Source organism: Capra hircus, chromosome 1 (genome assembly GCF_001704415.2).
Source record: "Capra hircus breed San Clemente chromosome 1, ASM170441v1, whole genome shotgun sequence".
NCBI lineage: Eukaryota > Metazoa > Chordata > Mammalia > Artiodactyla > Bovidae > Capra > Capra hircus.
The window spans coordinates 145,552,111-145,569,312 of NC_030808.1; the positions used below are offsets into that span (position 1 = coordinate 145,552,111).

Below are 17,202 nucleotides of genomic sequence, written 5' to 3' on the forward strand. Positions count from 1 at the left end.
TCTCGTACCGGAGCCTGAATGTTGCCAGGAGGGTGAGGTGCTGACCCAAGGCTCTGCAGGAAGTATACAGTAAGCGGACTGTGATACCGGATGTAAAGCATTTTCTGAAAACTTGGTAAAGTGGGGACACTCAGCACTTTCACAGTTTGGTTAGTGGAGACGAATCCACTTTATTTATTTTTTATTAATAGCATCCTTTATTGGAGGAAGTGATTAAGGTATTCTTTTTATTTTTTTTATTTTTTACTTTATTTTACTTTACAATACTGTATTGGTTTTGCCATACATAAACGAATCCACTTTAGAAATGAGGATAGCTAAGGAGTCGCAACTCTAGACCTACAGGGACACGGATCTGTGGTCTCCACGTTTCTTAAGGCTGAAGGGAGGGTTCTGGCCCTGGTGTATTGGGCAGTGGACAGGGCCAAGGTGGCAGCAGAGCAGACACCCCCCACACATGGAGGTCCCCAGGCTGACGGGGTCACCCCTTCCCCTCCAGCCACTCACGGGCCCTCGTCACGGAGGCAACACTGAGCCCAGGGCCCTGCGTTAACGGGCAGGCCGGGTCAGTCCCTGGCGGCCTTTCCCTGGGACCTGTCCCCCACGTGCCTGCAGCCCCTGCAGGGCCCACAGCTCGAGTCCTGGGGCGCCCTTCCCTCCCTCGTGTGGCTGGGTGCCCCGGATCCCTCTGCTCAGAGCCCCACCTTTCACCCCAACAGTGTGGCAGGCCGTAGCCCAGCCTTGACCTGGCCCCGTGGGCAGACCCAACCCCTGACGTGAGCCCTCCCTCACCAGGTGACACCATCTGGGCCCCATCTGTCCTTCCTCACGGCGCCCTCGGCACCTTGAGCCACCACCCCCAGCTGCATTTTGGAAGAAAGATGGAGTCCAAGGTCTCGGAAGGTGGCCTGAACGTGACGCTGACCATCCGCCTGCTGATGCACGGAAAGGTACGGGCCTGGGGGAAGTGGAGGCTACCCATGCAGGGGCTCAGTTCCGAACCAGGCTTCTTACAATTCCAAGTGATCACGAACTTGCATCGCCGTCCCACGCCTACTCCTCCCGGAGCCTCTTGCGCCTGAGCCGCGCTGCTGCCCAGCCCGGCCGCCTCGTGCGTGTCCTTCACGCCAGGGCGCCCTCCTCCAGGACAGCACGCTGACTGACACGCCCCCACTTGTGCCCGCCGCCTCTCACCCCAGGGCTTCCCTTCACCCAGCGCTCCCCACACTCCCTGTGCCTTTTGCCTTCGGCTTCCCATCCAGCTCTTTTGTAAAAACAATGTCCCTCACTCCCTCGTGTTGGCTTTTTCTGCTGTTTCCTCGCCGTTGGCAGGAGTGACCCAGAAGCCTTCCCATCAGAGTGCAGATTTCAGGGCGTCATTGGTGGGGGTGCCTGCGGGCGCCTCCCTGCCCCCTCCACGGTCATCAGGGGTCCTTGCTGGCAGCCTGTCAGGGGCTGCGTGGCTGCCAGCATGCCCCTTGCTTCACTCACAGCTCCTGGACGTGGGGCTCTTGTTTGCTCCTCTCACCCCACACTGTCCCTGTCCTGCCATGACTGGCTCTGATGATCACATTGCCCCTGACTTGGCCATGGTGGTTGCATCGTTCTGACAGCAGCCCCTCTGGCGTAGAACACTGCTATCGCTCATCCTGCTTTCCTCCTGCTTCTGGAACTGGCCCAGAGACCCCGACTCCCCTAAGTGAGGCTGGTGGGCTGGCCTTAGAAGCCCAGGTATGGGCGCATGGGGGTGTTCATGGCTCTCGGGCTTCTGTGGGTCCCAGGCAGGGCTGGGGAAGGTGTGTTTGTATATATGCGTGTGTGTCTGTGCACATTTACACACTACTGCTTTCCATGTTTATCTCTGTGCTGGGCCCCTGAGCTCACACCCCCAACTCCAGTACAGCAACACAGACTTGTCCTAGCTCCGTGGTCCATCCGTGTAGGCAGCAGGAGGAACCTGGGGCTGCAGAGGCTGGCCTCATGCCCGAGGCCCTGCTCTCCCTAGCTCTCTGGAAGCTGGAGCTCACACCTGGCACTCCCCTTTCTGTAGAGGTGAAGGAAGGGTGACCACCTGCCCACTCCCAGAGTGGGGTGACATTTGGTTAAGGTTTTCGGAGGCTGGGTGTGTACCGCAGAGGGCAGTCTGAGGTCAGTTACACACCCCACTTCCAGCAGCAGCTGGCACAGTGAGCACCCAACCCTCCCCTGGGAGGTGAGGTACCCCAACCACCAAGGGAGCCCCCACCCAGCGCCTGGCCACCACTGCTGCACACAGCCCCCAGGGCAGCCCCACAACACAGACCCTCCCAGAGTCTGCCCCAGGGCACTGTCATTGCTGAGGGCTTCGCTGGAACAAGGAAGATGAGTTTAATTGTGGAAGCTGCTCTCTGCAGCTGAAAGCCAGTGGGCCCTGCGTCCCTGGGCGGGGCTGCCCAGCGGGGCCCGAGGGTTTGTCCTGGGTAAGAAGGTGCCATGATGGGCAGTCCTAGCTGTGAGCATGTCTGAACCATCGTGAGCCCCAGGCTTTAAAACTATGGCAGGGTATTCAGACATCTTTCAATGTTCTCTGCGTGCGCGTGCGCGTCTGTGTGCGCGTGCGCGTGCGCGTCTGTGTGCGCGTGCGCATGCTCAGTCGCTCAATTGCGTTTGACTCTTTGCGACCCTGTGGACCATAGTCCGCCAGGCTCCTCTGTCCATGGGATTCTCCAAGCAAGAATTCTCCAGGCAAATGGAGTGGCTAGCCATTTCCTTCTCCAGGGGATCTTCCCGATCCAGGGTTCGAACCCTTATCTCTTGCATCTCCTGCATTGGCAAGAGGGTTTATTTATTTATTTATTTTTAACCACTGAGTCACCTGGGAAGCCCCTTGGAATGTTCTACCTTTTTTAAAAAGGTCAAATAGCAATAGCACTAAACTTTTACATCACAAGGACATCGAGGGAGATTTTACCTTCACCTGTTTCTTGCAGGCTCCCTTGAGGCCTAAGTGCACAAGTTATGCCTGCCAATGAATGTGTCTGTCGAGAAGGCAGCTTGCCATTCTCTTTGTCTGTCCGTCAGAGGCAGGGCAGCCTGCCGCCTGCCGCCTGCCCCCTCCTGGCCGCCGGCCTCCCCTGCCGCTCGAGTTCCGGCCAGTGGGCGGTCTCCCATGCCTGTCACAGGCGTCCTGCTCCCTCTGCTCTCTGACATCACCTCTCTCTGCTTCCTTTCCTACAGGAAGTTGGCAGCATTATCGGAAAGGTAATTATTGAGTGAACTCTGCCTCTCTTGGGATCTTAGGGGGAAGTGAGGCCCAGAGTGCCCGTGCTGGGGGTGGGCATGCACCTGTGTGCCACATGTGCACAGAGGGTCACTTGGGAATCCTGCCCCCTGCCTTCAGGCTGCACCCCCGAGCCTGTCCCATCGCCTCCTGTTCTCTGGCCCTGCGGGCACTGGGAGCCCTCCCCTGAGGCCACCCCATCCCCCAGGGCTCTGTCCGCCAGTCCTTTTCCCCAAGTTTGACCCATACGAGTCCCCACATCATTCCTGGGAGCAGTGTCCTGCCTCCAGCCTGAGTGTAGTGAGTCCGTTCGCACAGAAATGCCCCCAGAGAGAGCAAGCACTGGTGTGGAAGCCCATGCTTGTGGGCAGGCAGGCCAGGACCCCCTCCCCAAGTCCTGTGGCCATCTAAGGTTCCCTGGTCCCACATGGTCCTTGAACAGTGGGGGCACCGCTAGAGCTCAGAGTCAGGCTCTTTTTCACAAGCCACTCTTTTTTGAGGGGTTGTCCATTGGCCTAGTCCCCACTTTGCCTGTGGTGAAGATGGAGAAGGGTGCAGACCTGCCGGGTGGAGCAGGTGCCCAGGTCAGACGTGGAGGTGCATCAGGTCTGCGGGGCCAGGCCCACCCAGCCTGCGGCCTGGGCCCTGGACAAGGGGGCAGGGAGGGCTGGGGGGTCACCTGTGTCGGGCACCGAGTCCAGCTTTGAGCACTGGGGTGTCCGGCCTCCCGGGCCTGTGGCAGAAGCCCAAGTGACCCCCTCCCTTGTCTGAACCTCTGTTCCAGAAAGGAGAGACCGTGAAGAAGATGCGTGAGGAGGTGAGTGGGCCCCCCTGAGCCCAGCGCCATTCCTGGGCGGGTGGGAGGGTGGAGGCCGGGGACCCATCAGGAACCCCATACACCAGGGATGAGAGTGAGGGGTGACCGTGGGGAGCCCTCAGTGTGCACGCTGGTGGTTCAGGCACCCTCCTGGGTCACGGCTGGGTCACGGCCAGGTCACAGCCCACTCATTAGGATAGGACTGGTCATCAGTGCTGAGGTCCAGGTGCCGCCAGCCTGCAGGCATCTCTCGCGGTCAGTAGGCCTGAGGACCCAGCCCGCTGCCAGCCCAGTAGCTTGAATCCAGTTTCTGAGGTTTGCTCACCTTCCTCCCAGAGCGGGGCAAGAATCAACATCTCGGAGGGAAACTGCCCAGAGAGAATCGTAACCATCACGGGCCCCACGGACGCCATCTTCAAGGCTTTTGCCATGATCGCCTACAAGTTTGAAGAGGTAAGGGGTGCCTGGGCCACCCTGCTCTGGGCGAGGGGACCTCTCAGCTCCTCTGTCTCCCCCAGAACCTCCCCACCAGTCCGCCTGATAACAGACCAGTGCCCCTCCTCCCGAGGCTCACCTCCCTCACTGAGGGTTTCCTCTGGCCTGGCCCCCAGAGCACAAGTCCTCAGGGAAGGCCTGGAGCCTGGCAGTGAGGCAGCGGTATGGGGCCTCAGCCCTGTCCACAGTGGCTGACCCCTGGGGTGGGCAGATTGGCTCAGATGTGGGCACAGGGAGCCCAGACATGGGAACCAACATACCTTTGTGCCTGTGCGCTTCTGTGCCCATCTACCAGTGAGTTACACCTCAAGATGTTTACGTGTTTCTGATGTTTTTGAAATTGCTTAGTTATGTGATCTCTTTACTGAGAGGACAACCAAGCTGGGGAGTCAATCTTTCTGTCAAATGTAACACCCTCTGTCCAGATGTCTGCCCCACCAGGCCTGAAGGTCAGAGGTCAGACCCTGAGTTTGGGCACCCTGGGGGCCCATGCCCCACCCCACAGCAGCACTGTGACGCTGGAACAGGCCTGTCTGGGGGTCTCTTGGTGTTCTCCAGCCTCCCTCTCCTCGTCACCTGAGCCGGGCCCAGCCTCGCAGGCCCTGCAACCAGCCCAGCCTGCCCCCTCCCCCAGTCCACGGCAAGCCTGTCTGGGCTCTCACAGTGGTGTGCATGCCTCTCCCTCCCCAGGACATCATCAACTCCATGAGCAACAGTCCAGCCACCAGCAAGCCTCCGGTGACGCTGAGGCTGGTGGTCCCTGCTAGCCAGTGCGGGTCCCTGATTGGCAAAGGCGGCTCCAAGATCAAAGAGATCAGGGAGGTAACAGCCCTCCTCCCCCACCCCAGGGCCGTGAGCCAGTCGGGTCAGGACACCCCTGGGCAGAGCACTGGCCCCCTCCCTGCTGACCCTGCAGCACGGAGCTGGGAACAGGGGAGGGACGAGCACAAGGCAGAGAGGCCAGGGGATCTCCAATGTGGGTGTCAGGCACAGGTGCCAGGCCTGACTTCTAGGACGGGGCCCCAGTGCATGGGCTCTGTCTGCCTAGGGAGGTGCCTGGGAGAATGCTGAGCCACCCACTGGGGTGGAGGTCGCCTGAGGTGTGACCCCACACCCATATGTTCATCTCCAAGAAAAGCCTTCCTCTCTCAAGGGAGGGCAGCCCCCGGCCTGACTCCTTCCAGGAAAGACGGCCATACAGTTCAGGCCCCAAGACTGGAGTCCATCTTTGTCTGGGACCTCAAACTCCACACAGAAGAAGAATTCCACATATGTGGGGAAAAAATCTGTCTGCTGAGATGCCCTTCCCTCCGCCCAGCATCACCCCTCCTACACAGGTCCATACTGGCAGCAGTGGTCTGCGCCAGACAGATGTGGCTGCCCACGGGTGCTCCAGATGGAGCAATGTAGCAGGCGTGGAGGGGTGACCTGAGGCAGCGCCTCGTGGGCATCCCAAGGGCAGTCAGGACATGTTGCTCCAGTGTGTGCCGCCCACCTCAGCAGGGCCCCATCCAACATCCAGTCTCTCCAGTCCACAGGTGCCCAGGTCCAGGTGGCCGGGGACATGCTGCCCAACTCCACAGAGCGGGCAGTGACCATCTCGGGGACCCCGGACGCCATCATCCAGTGTGTCAAGCAGATCTGTGTGGTCATGCTGGAGGTACAGTCTGTCTGCAAGTCCGGGCTCCTCGCCCGCCTGCCCCTCACTACACCCAGCCCTTTTTCTGAGTGCTGGAGGTTTCGGGTGCCCTGAGGATTCATTTGGTCAGCGTTGCCTGGACTGGGCCTCAGGAATGGGCCCACGCCCCTGATCCAGGCTCAAGGCAACTTGAGTGAGAGCTGTGCAGAGTGTGTGGGCACTGTGGGAGGGCTGCCAGCTCTGCCACCTCAGGGTGGGATCTCATCTTCCCTGGGGATTTGGGAAGAGAAGGTGGTGGGGGCACAGGCCCTGCCAAAATCTATGGAGTTGAATGAAGAGTCCACGCAAAGGGGCAGGCCTTAAAAATGGTGCACCTGTTTCCTGATGACAGGTCTATGCTAAAGACAGGTGTGCACTGGAGACAGATGTGCACTGGGCCCAGGTGTGCACTGGAGGCAGGTGTGCACTGGAGGCAGCTGTGCATGGAGACAGGTGTGCCTTGGCGGCTGGTGTGCTGGAGACAGGTCTGCACTGCATGCAGGTTTGCACTGAAGTAGGTGTGTATATGTACTGGAGTCAGGTGTGCACTCGAGGCAGGGGTTTACCTGTGGCAGGTGTACACTGGAGGCAGGTGTACACTGGAGGCAAGTGTGCAGAGAAGGCAGGTGTACAGTGGTGGCATGTGTGCCCTGGAGGTAGGTGTATACTAGAAACAGGTGTGGCCTAGAGGCAGCTATGTACTGGAGGCAGTTTTGTGCTGGAAACAGGTGTGCACTGGGGGCAGGTGTGCACTGAAAACAGGTGTGTATGGAACCAGGTGTACATTGGTGGCAGGTGTGTACATGAGACAGATGTGCACTGAAGACAGGCGTGCACTGGTGGTGGTCGTGAACTGGAAATAGGTGTACACTGTTGGCAGGTGTGGAATGGAGACACGTGCCCTGAAGTCAGGTGTACCCTGGAGACAGCTGTGCCCTGGAGACAGCTGTGCCCTGGAGTCAGCTGTGCCCTGGAGACAGCTGTGCCCTGGAGTCAGCTGTGCCCTGGGGGCACATCAGGGCTGGAGATGCAGGTGGAGTGCAGTGGCCCACACCGCCGCCAGGCCCCCTGGCTGGACTACGTGCAGGCACCAGAGACACTGCTGAGGCACGGCAGGCTGTGCTTATGAAAGCACAGGAAAATGCCCACAGTGCGAAGACAAAGGGGTGGAGAAAAGGATCAACAGAGGGAGAAGTAAGGAAGGTGCAGCTGAGCAGGAAGGAACCTCTCAAAATTTTGACGAAAATCCCAAGATTTAAGTTTCAGTCAATACGCAAACTGCTACAAGATTAACTAAAGTTGTCAATAATAGTTGCTGGTCTTTTTTAAGCTAAAATGAAGTCATCAGGCCTCTAACGGAAGGTTTTACTAGTTGTGCTGGTTGCCTGGCCATCAGGCCCTCCTCCCCCACAGTGAAGCCATGGAGGGCCCACCCTGGCTGACTGCAGTCCTGCTTGGATGCTAGCTCGGGGGCAGCAGGGGCTCTCCTTTTTCTGTACTTGAAAGTGAAAGTGAAGTCGCTCAGTCCTGTCCAACTCTTTGTGACCCCGTGGACTGTAGCCTACCAGGCTCCTCTGTCCATGGGATTTTCCAGGCAATGGTACTGGAGTGGGGTGCCATTGCCTTCTCCAGGGGATCTTCCCAACCCAGGGCTTGAACCCGGGTCTTCTGCATTGTAGGCAGACGCTTTACTGTCTGAGCCACCAGGGAAGTCCTTCTGTACTTGACCTGGCGCTAAAGCACCATGTCCAACTTCTTCAAAAAAAGTTGGTATTGATTTTATTTTCCTGAAGTGTGATATTGGGAAGTCATGTGTGCCCTGGAGTCAGGTGTGCCCTGGACAGATTTTCCTGAACGTTTTTTTCTGCAGCATCCCCTATACTGGTCCTGGTTATGAACAGTGTCTTCCTCAGTCCTGGTGCTGGGACCACGAGTGGCCAAGAGGGCAGGTGGCCTGCAGGACCTGGCACCCCTAGTGTGGAAGACACCCCAGGAAGTGAGGAAGCCCATGCCAGCCTAGTGGATGGCAGGTGCCATGTAGGGGTACAGGGCAGATGTGAGCCACCCTAGGATGATGAGGTCTGAGCAGGACACGTGGTCTCCTCAGGACTCCTCAGACATGACCTTGCCTATGCCGCATTTATGGTCAGACGTGGCCCCACAGAAGAGCCTGACCCGTAGGCTATAGTTGCTTGTGCCCCCGGGGCCGTGGGAGGCAGACTGAAACACAGGCGCATGTGATGGGTCCTTGTGGAGGTGGGGGGAACGAGGCCTCCTGTCACTGGTGTCACAGGGCTCCCAGGAGAGGCTACTTACTGGGGAGGGAGCATTCTCACACCCAGAGGCCCCTGGCCTGGTGTTAAATGAAGAGTGTATGGAGTTTTGAGCTCTGGGATGGGGCCTCCACCTGAGAAATCCCCACCGAGGGAGGGCGGGGCTGCTCGAGGTATGGCTAGTTAGGTGGAGAACGTGAGTATCAGGGCTCCCGGGGAGGTGTGCTCAGAAGGCCTTCTTCCATCAGAAGTCAGAGGGGATGGGAGCTAGACATCAGGGCTGGTGCAGTGTGGGTGCTGCTGTTGGTGGGGTCAGAGGGCACCGTGGAGCAAGGGCGATGGCTAAGGCTGAGCAGCACAGAGTCCACCCCCACCTCTGGGACAGAGAGGGGGTAGCAGTGGACTGAGTCCTCAGCTTGCACCAGTGGAAATGGTCCTTCAGTGTAGTCACGCTTCCTGCCTGGTGACCATGAGGCACCCTGAGACTGCAGAGAATCCCCTGAGAGGCGCCTGGTCACAACCAAGGGCGAGCCAGAGATGGAGAGACAGGAGCCCTCCTTTACCCAAACACAGGTCCCTGAAGCAGCCTCTCTGCGTCACACAAGGTCACACAGCACGTCCAAGGTCATGCAATGTGTCTAAGGTCGCACAGCACAGCTAAGGTCACGTGGAGATCCAAGGTCACACAATGTATTCAAGATCACATAGTACATCCAAGGTCAAACAGCATAATCAGGGTCACAGAGCACAGTTAAGGTCACACAGCACATCCAAGGTCATACTATGTGTCCAAGGTCACATAGCATAGCCAAGATCATACAGTATGTTCAAGGTCACATGGACTTCCAAGGTCACACAATTTATTCAAGATCACACAGTATATCCAAGGTCACATAGCATATTCAAAGTCACACAGCATAACAAAGTTCATACAGTGCATTCGAGGTCACACAGCATAACCAAGGTTGCACATGTTCAAGGTCACAGTGTGTCCAAGGTCACATAGCATGTCCAAGGTGATACAGTGTGTCTGAGGTCACACAGCACAGCCAAGGTCACACAGTGTATTCAGGATCACGTAGTACATCCAAGGTCAAACAGCATAATCAGGGTCACAGATCACAGTTAAGGTCACACAGCACATCCAAGGTCATACTGTGTGTCCAAGGTCACATAGCACAGCCAAGATCATATAGTGTATTCAAGGTCACATGGACTTCCAAGGTCACATAATGTATTCAGGATCACACAGTACATGCAGGGTCACATAGCACATTCAAGGTCACAGCACAACCAAGGTCATACCACTGTGTTCAAGGTCATACAACACATTCAAGGTCATACTGTGTTCAAGGTTGCAGTAGCAGGCCAAGGTTACACGATGTATTCAAGGTCACATGGTGCAGCCTGGGCTGCAGAGTTGAAGCCACCAGCCAGTCTACGGTCCCCACATCCCTGCGCATGCCTTGGGTGGGAGCACTCTGAAGTCATACTGCCTGACGGAGGCATGGACTGGGCCTGGGTGGGCAGTGGCCTCAGGAGCTCCCTGCAGGGACAGACTGCTCTGGTCCCCTAGCTCTGCCCCGGGCTGGTGGTGCAGCTGACTTGGGACTACAACAACAGCCAGGCCCAACCCCGTGGACTCTGCTCCCAGGGAAGACAGTTGCCCAGGCAGTGGCTGGCAGCGGGCATGACTGCTCCTGACCCAGGGGTTAGGCTGACATCGTCAGACCCTGGCATACTTCTGGTACCTGAGAATATCGTGCACCCCAAGACATGAATCCTAAAGTTTTGGACACAGAATAGTGGAAGGAAGTTGTAGCAGATCTCATCACAGCTGTGGACTATTTCATTTGGACTCTGAGGTGTATTAAATGATGACTCTTTTGTCAATAGTGAAATTGGATGTTTCTAACTTTGCTGAGATGAGGCCAACTGAACATCAGCCCAGGCCAAGTGGAGCGCCATTCTGGGCACAGAGTCCCAGGGCTCTTCCCGAGGACTGAAGGCAGAGGCGTCCCCTCCAAGCTTGGCTCCAGGGAAGGGTTGTGTGCAGGCAGCGTCGCTCCTCCTACCTCGCCCGCTGCCTCCTGCTGGGGGCTGTATCTAGGGTGGTGGCTCCTGGAGGGCCGGGGCCTGGGGAGTGCTGGGTGGCGCAGTGGGTGGGGCTCGGAAGGAGGCCTCACGACTGTCAGGCTGCGAGGCCGCTCTAACACTCTGTCTCCCTCCTGTCCCTTTTCCTAGTCCCCACCGAAAGGTGCCACCATTCCCTACCGCCCAAAGCCCGCCTCCACCCCTGTCATTTTTGCAGGTGGTCAGGTAAGAGCCGACCCGCTCGCGGCCTCCACTGCCAACCTCAGCCTTTTACTGCAGCCCCCGCCGCTGCCCGTTAGTGCACTCAGGTTTTCTCCCTTCTCACGTGCACGTCTCCCCACCCGCGCTGGACGCAGAGCTCCCCACCCTTGGCCCGGCCGGGGCTGAACGCGGGCCCCGAGTGAGACTGCCAGGCGGTGTCCCCGGACGGAAGGGGCCCAGGACAACCCTGGCCTGGGCTCAGGCCTGTGCGGTTGGGCAGCCTTGCCCAGTCTAGTCTCTGGTGCTTTTAGAAAGCTCAGAGGGAAGGAGGGCCGGGGATATTGCCAGGGGTCTTAGGACTCAGGGTTGAGACGACTACGACTGTAAAAACTGACCCATTTCCCCCTAAGACACGCGTTCCCACACACATGTCCCTCCCAGTAACACGTGAGGAACAAGAGGATGAAGGAGGCCCAGCTGGGCCTCCCGGTTACTCGGATGGTCTGCACCCTCCCCCTTCCCCTTCCCCACACTGGCCGCAGGCCCAGGAGGCTGGGCACAGCCGCACTGCATACCGGGGTTTGGGCAAGAGTCCCTGACCCTTCTCTCCCACCAGGAAGGGGTCGTGGCGGTTTGTCTTCAGCCAGTGGTTGGCCTAGTGGGGCCGACAGAGGGGCCGTGCTGCATCTCCTGCCCTTGGGCGGCGGCTGCCATGGCAGGGTCACCTCAGCCTCGGTCAAGGACTTTGCACACGCAGCCCAGTAGTGCCAGGGGGAGCTCTGCGTCCGGGCGGCGGTGCTGTGTGTTTGTTCAGGGAGAGTGAAGACGGAGGTCCTGGGTGCCCCAGGGTGGGGGAGGGGCTGAGAAGGAAAAGAGGCAAACGCAAGTTGTCTGCAGCTTCCTGCGCTGCCCCATCCTGCTCTGTGAAGGAGCCTCATCAGATGGCCCGGTCCTGTCTCCAGCCCCCCACCCCGCCCCCATCCCTCACCTCTCCCCTCTCCCCCATCCCTGTGCGGCAACAGCTGGGTCTCTGCTCCTGCAGCCGCCTTTGGGTTGCTTCCCCCAGGGAAGCAGCAGTTCCCACGGCCCGTGGCTCAGGGTGGCCACAGCGGGCCAGCCCTATTCAGAGCTCCTCTCCTCGCTGCATCCAGGTGAGTGGGCAGATTAGTTAGCTGCCAGGCCTCGGCCCCAGCGTGCGTGCAGGCAAGCCTGTGACTATCCCTGGTGGTGAAGCACAGGCTTTACCCAGAAGGGAGGTGGACTGACAAGAGCTGGAGCCCGGGCAGCCTCCTGGCTGGGTGGGGCAGCAAGGTCACCACCCCCGCGGGAGGGCAGCACCTTAACCCGGCCCCTGTGCCCTGGGGACAGCACAAGTGGCCAGTGAGTGACTGGTCTTTGTCGTCAGCGCTGCAGGCAGCTGGGTGGAGGAGCCCGTGTCCCAGGCCCTGGCCCCCACACCCGAATGCGGGAAACGCTGCACGCCCGGCTTCAGAGCCTCTCAGCCCGACCTTTCCAGGGAAGAACTGGCCAGGCCCCTGCTGTAGAAAGGCGGCTCCTGTCTCCCCAGCAGGTTCAGACCCCAGAGTCTGCCCAGACAGAACCTACTGCCTGGGCTCGTCTCCACCTCTGTTCTGAGAGGATGGTGGGTGGCTGTGCACTTCAAATAGCACTGACAGCTGAGTGAGAAAAAGGTGTCAGAAACAGCTTCCGGGGCGAAGAACCGCAAGCCGGAGTGTGTGGGCAGCACCCCTCCAGGGCCTGTCTTACCCAGAGACACGGTGGCACAGTGCCTAGTGGCATCTATGCAACGCCTGCAGATGGGCCTCCTGGTCCCTCGGCCCCAGGTGCGCACAGGCTGCCGCATGCTCGCCGTTTCTGGCCGGGCTGCTTTCCTGCACTGTGAGGCGCCAGACCTCCCCTGGCAGGGCTCCGCACCCACCCCCCCCCGGCGGGCGAGTGTGGCTCTGCAACACGCTCCCATATCCCAAGTCCCGGTGAAAGCCTTTGTCTTCACTCTCCCTCGACTCTGTGTGGTTTGTTTGTTGATTGGCCATGAGTTTCTGGAAGAATCTTCGCTGAGGGACTGTGGGGCAGGGGCCTGGGTGTGGGAGAGGCTGCGGGTCACACACACTTGCTGTGGCTGCTCCGTGTCACCGTCTTGAAGGCGAGTGACATGATGAAGCCCAACGAGACTCCCCTAGGGGCCGTACCACCAAGCGTGTGCTGCGCCCAGTCCCCTGGGGCCGGAAGACGCTCGCCAGCCTGCGGCTGATTCGGGCGCATTTCTTAATCTGACATTTGCAAAGTGGGGTTTGAGTCACCTTTTAAAGTTTTCTGTTTTGTTGTTTGGTTATCTTGGGATAAGTTGTTTCCTGAAAGTGTGTACTCTGATGGCCGATTAAACTCTCCAGTGTTAATAACCATCAGTCCCCAGCAGGGGTCGACTGGATGGCGCGTAGCTATTTCCTATTGAGAAACAACAGGGTGAGAGCTGGACATATCCCACCTGGTCCCTCCACCCTGCCCCCACCCCATCGCATGTCTGGTTGTAGGTCCAGCCACAGGGGACACAGGACCCCCGCCCCCAGCTTCCGGAGGGAGGGATCGCCTGTCCTATGTGAAGGGGAAAGCCTTAACCAGAGAGCCGGTGCCCGCTGGCAGGGGAGCCCGCCCCAGGAGGCCCTCGTTCTGTGAGGGCATGCGGTGAGGGGATGTGTGGCCGCTGCTTCGTGAGCTGACGGTGTCTCTCTCTCTCCAGGCCTACACGATCCAGGGACAGTACGCCATCCCTCACCCAGATGTGAGTTTTCACTCTGCCCCTTCACCTCCTCTCGTCACCACTTCCTCCTACCTGCATGCTGCTGTCAGTTGCTACTAATATTAATATTACACAATAATATTAATACATTCTCCGTGTTCCTGACCTGTGTCGTATCCATATGGCCCTGAGTAACCTTTAACCTCTTAGCACTAATTCTCCCATGTGGAGGACTTGGCCTGGTGTCAAATTGTTCTGAGCGTGGCTGCAGCCCGGCTGTTCCTCCACACCTGGGCCCTTGTGCGGTGGCCCCTGGCTGCTGTGTCCCTGGCACCCACCCTGGTGGGTGGGGACAGCTCAGGCCCTGTGTGCACCTGTGCAGGCAGGTGACGAGCCATCAGCAGGTGTGTTGGGACACCTTGGACGGGCTTTGGAACCTTTGGTGACGCTGTGCGCTCCCTTTCAGCCCCAGTTGGAGCAAAGTCCCCGCACCCACGAGATCCCAGCCATCAGAAGCCCACAGAGCAGACAAGGCTCTGTGCTAGTGTTATGACACGTTGCACACCCAGGGCTGCTCCGGACTGCGCTCCAGGCTGTGTGTGGCACTGCTGCTGGAGGGCTGGGCACCCTGAGAGCCATGCTGGGAGAACCTCGGGGCCACAGGGCTGTAGATGCGCCGGGCAGTGCGGTCTGCCCCGCTGGTCCCCGGCGGTGGGCTGCAGGGAGGAGGAGAGGGAACGGGCTCATGTGCCGCTGCCTCAGCTGCAGCGAGCGAGATCCCACCTGAGATACGTCCCCTGTGCTGGGAGGATGCGTCCACGTGCTGCTTCGTGAGAGCCGGGGGGCGGGGGTGGGGGTTTGTCCAGGCATAGGTGCCACCAGGGGCCGTGATGCCTGCCAGTCTTCTGCAGATCCTCACTGATTTGAATTGTCAGGTTCAGAGCCAGTTGCCTAAGATACAGAGCAGGGCAGGGGGAGGTTTAAGAATTAACTGACACTAAGTACGTGTGTGTGTGTTGAAAGCACAGAGATTCAATTCATTATCATTGCAGGAAATTGCTATTGAGTAGAAAAGAAATCCTCATAAGCAACAAGTCAGATGGCAGAGAAGCTGATGGATGCAGGACTTGGGGACCGCCCCCACACCACGTGGGGCTGCCTGCCCTCCTCGTCCCACTGACCATCATTGGCTGTGACCCAGGGAAGGCGCAAAAGAGCCTGGGGTGGAGGAGGGTGTGTCTCCATGCAGAGTGAGTGCTCATAGTGCTGGGGGGTGGTCCATGAGCCCCGATAGAACACCCGCAGGGGTGGCAGAGGTCAGAGTGGAAGCCAGCTTCTGGGGTGGCACAGCCTTTGATCCCCATGGCTGGCAGTCTCTTGCCTTCAGAAGAGCGTCTGTACAAAAGCACATTCAGAACTCAGCACACAGCAACCTGGGTCAGAGGGGCCAGTTTACCCCACTGCAGCTTGGACCCGGACCCAAGGCTCAGACGTGCAGTGCTGAGCGGGGCCTGTGCTCCCTACTGAGGCCTTGCACACAGGCCATCAAAACCAGGGGGCACAGGCGCCTAGTGAGCCCCAGGGACGTCGACTGGTTTGGTGGATTGGTTTTTATATCAGTCGGTTGTTTTGCTCTTTCATGTGATGTTCTCAGTATCTCTTAAAAATGAGTAGTTTCAGATTTTTTTTTTTAATTTTTAAACTGATGTATAGCCGCTGTTACATAGTTGCCTTGAGGGCTTCTGTGGGGGCCCCCGTGTCCTCCAGACCTGCGTGTGCTGTGGAGCAGCTGTTGGGAAGAGAGCAGGACTCTGATAAAACACTTCTCCTGCAGAGCAGAGAGTTGACAGCTCGAACCGTCACTGACAGGCTGTTCCAAACAAACGGTAACAAGTGACGATGGCCAGGAAGTCAGTTTCATCTGAGCTTAATTTTCAGTAGGATTTTTTTTAAAGCTTCATTTCTTAGAGCGGACTTCCCTGGTGGCTCAGACGGTAAAGCATCTGCCTACAATTTGGGAGACCCAGATTCAAACCCTGGGTCAGGAAGATCTCCTGGAGAAGGCAACGGCAACCCACTCCAGTATTCTTGCCTGGAAAAATCCCATGGATGGAGGAGCCCGGTAGGCTTCAGTCCACAGGGCCGTGAAGAGTGAAGACATGACTGAGCGACTTCACTTTCACTTTCTTAGAGCACAAATATGATAATTATAGACAGTACTAATTTATTTTACAAGATAACTGAACACACCATTTAAACATTTCAACCCCAGTGACTGACACAGTCATCTTCCTGAATCAGGCGTAGACCACGAGGAAATACATTTCCTGAAGCTGAGGGTTTCTTCATGTAGAATTAAAGCATGTGCAGTTCCTCCTGCTTTCTGGTTTACCCGACTTGAGAATCAGGGCCCCGCCTTCAACAGTCTTCCTCCAGGTCCTCGCTAGGCTCAGGCCTTGTTTCATCAGAATCCTCCTGGGACTCACAGCTCTCAGGCATTCAGAGAGGCCAGGGACTGCTGGGTGGCTGGCCTGGGTCATGGCCGGTGGCCTCGGTCACAGCCGGTGGCCTAGATTATGGCTGGCAGCGGCAGTGCTCCAGGACAGCTGCCCACTCCCCCACGGGTCCTGCTCGAGGGGTCAGACGTGGTTTCAGACACATGGGAGGACCATGGCAGCCACAGCTCAGGATGCGGGAGCAGACGCAGAGCATCATTACCGCGCTCTCCCACCTCCACTCTTCCTGTCCCCATGCTGATTATACCAGGAAGGAACTGTTTTCTTCTGGAAGAAGTGAGTCACCCTCAGTCACCCCACACGTGAGGATCTTATTTCTAGTCTTCAGAGTTCCCAAGTCACTCCCTTGCTCAGCATCTTCTCCTTAAAGGGGCCTGGAAGCAAGCAGGATTTAGACCAGAAGCTGGGCTGGACCAATGGGGACCTGTGTGGATGCCGTGCCCCGGGGTTCACAGGGAGGACATGGAGCTTCACGGAGAGAGCTCCAGAGCTGGGGTCCAGGAGCAGCAGAGCTGTGGGTCCCCATGACGCTGGGTCTCAGCAGAGGTATTGAGTGCCTGGGGGAGGGTGGGTGCTGCGTTGGCCAGGTCATTGCTTAGTGAGTAAGCAGGGGGGAAATGGAAACACGTGTGTTACAGTGAGTGCAGACAGTGGTCCCTGGGACCCTCCTCACAGTGGACGCAGCTAGGACGGAGCACCTTCCCCACCTGCCTCCTCGGTGTCCCCCCAGTCTCCCAGGGAGAGCCCTGCTGAGAGGGATCTGCATGGCTGCCCTGCTGATGCCCACGCCTCTGGCTCTTTTTGGTGGCGGGGAGGCACCCTCAGCCTCACCTGCTGCAGAGAAGCTAATAGGGCAGGTTAACTCCCCTCCCCACCCCTCCTCCAGGTAACACACCCTCTCTGGCTGAACTGAGCTTCTTTTCAGTGGCAGGGCTCTCAGCCCGCCCCTCCCAGAATCAGAAACTGGATTTTCATAAGACCCTGGATGACTTGTTTGCATGGAGGACTGAGAAGGAAGAACCCGGATCCAGTCAGAGCCCCAGGAAGAGAGGATAGGCGGGAGGGAGGGAAGACTCTAAGAGATGATCGCAGAGAATTTCTCAGAATCAGT

General features: G+C 58.1%; 1 protein-coding gene across 8 annotated transcripts in view; it reads left to right on the forward strand.

The window, feature by feature from the left end:
• The window catches only part of PCBP3 (poly(rC) binding protein 3), a 237,492-nt gene that overhangs the window by 207,629 nt on the left and 12,661 nt on the right, over nt 1-17,202 (forward strand). For 4 of the 8 annotated variants that reach the window (XM_018052257.1, XM_018052252.1, XM_018052282.1 and 1 more), the window contains 8 exons: nt 796-950; nt 3,217-3,240; nt 4,044-4,076; nt 4,413-4,529; nt 5,262-5,393; nt 6,103-6,231; nt 10,767-10,910; nt 13,576-13,617. In XM_018052257.1, coding sequence (XP_017907746.1) covers nt 796-950; nt 3,217-3,240; nt 4,044-4,076; nt 4,413-4,529; nt 5,262-5,393; nt 6,103-6,231; nt 10,767-10,910; nt 13,576-13,617 — 776 coding nt within the window. The remainder of the gene's footprint in view (nt 1-795; nt 951-3,216; nt 3,241-4,043; nt 4,077-4,412; nt 4,530-5,261; nt 5,394-6,102; nt 6,232-10,766; nt 10,911-13,575; nt 13,618-17,202) is intronic. The other 4 variants (XM_018052290.1, XM_018052309.1, XM_018052299.1 and 1 more) reach the window with 2 other exon arrangements.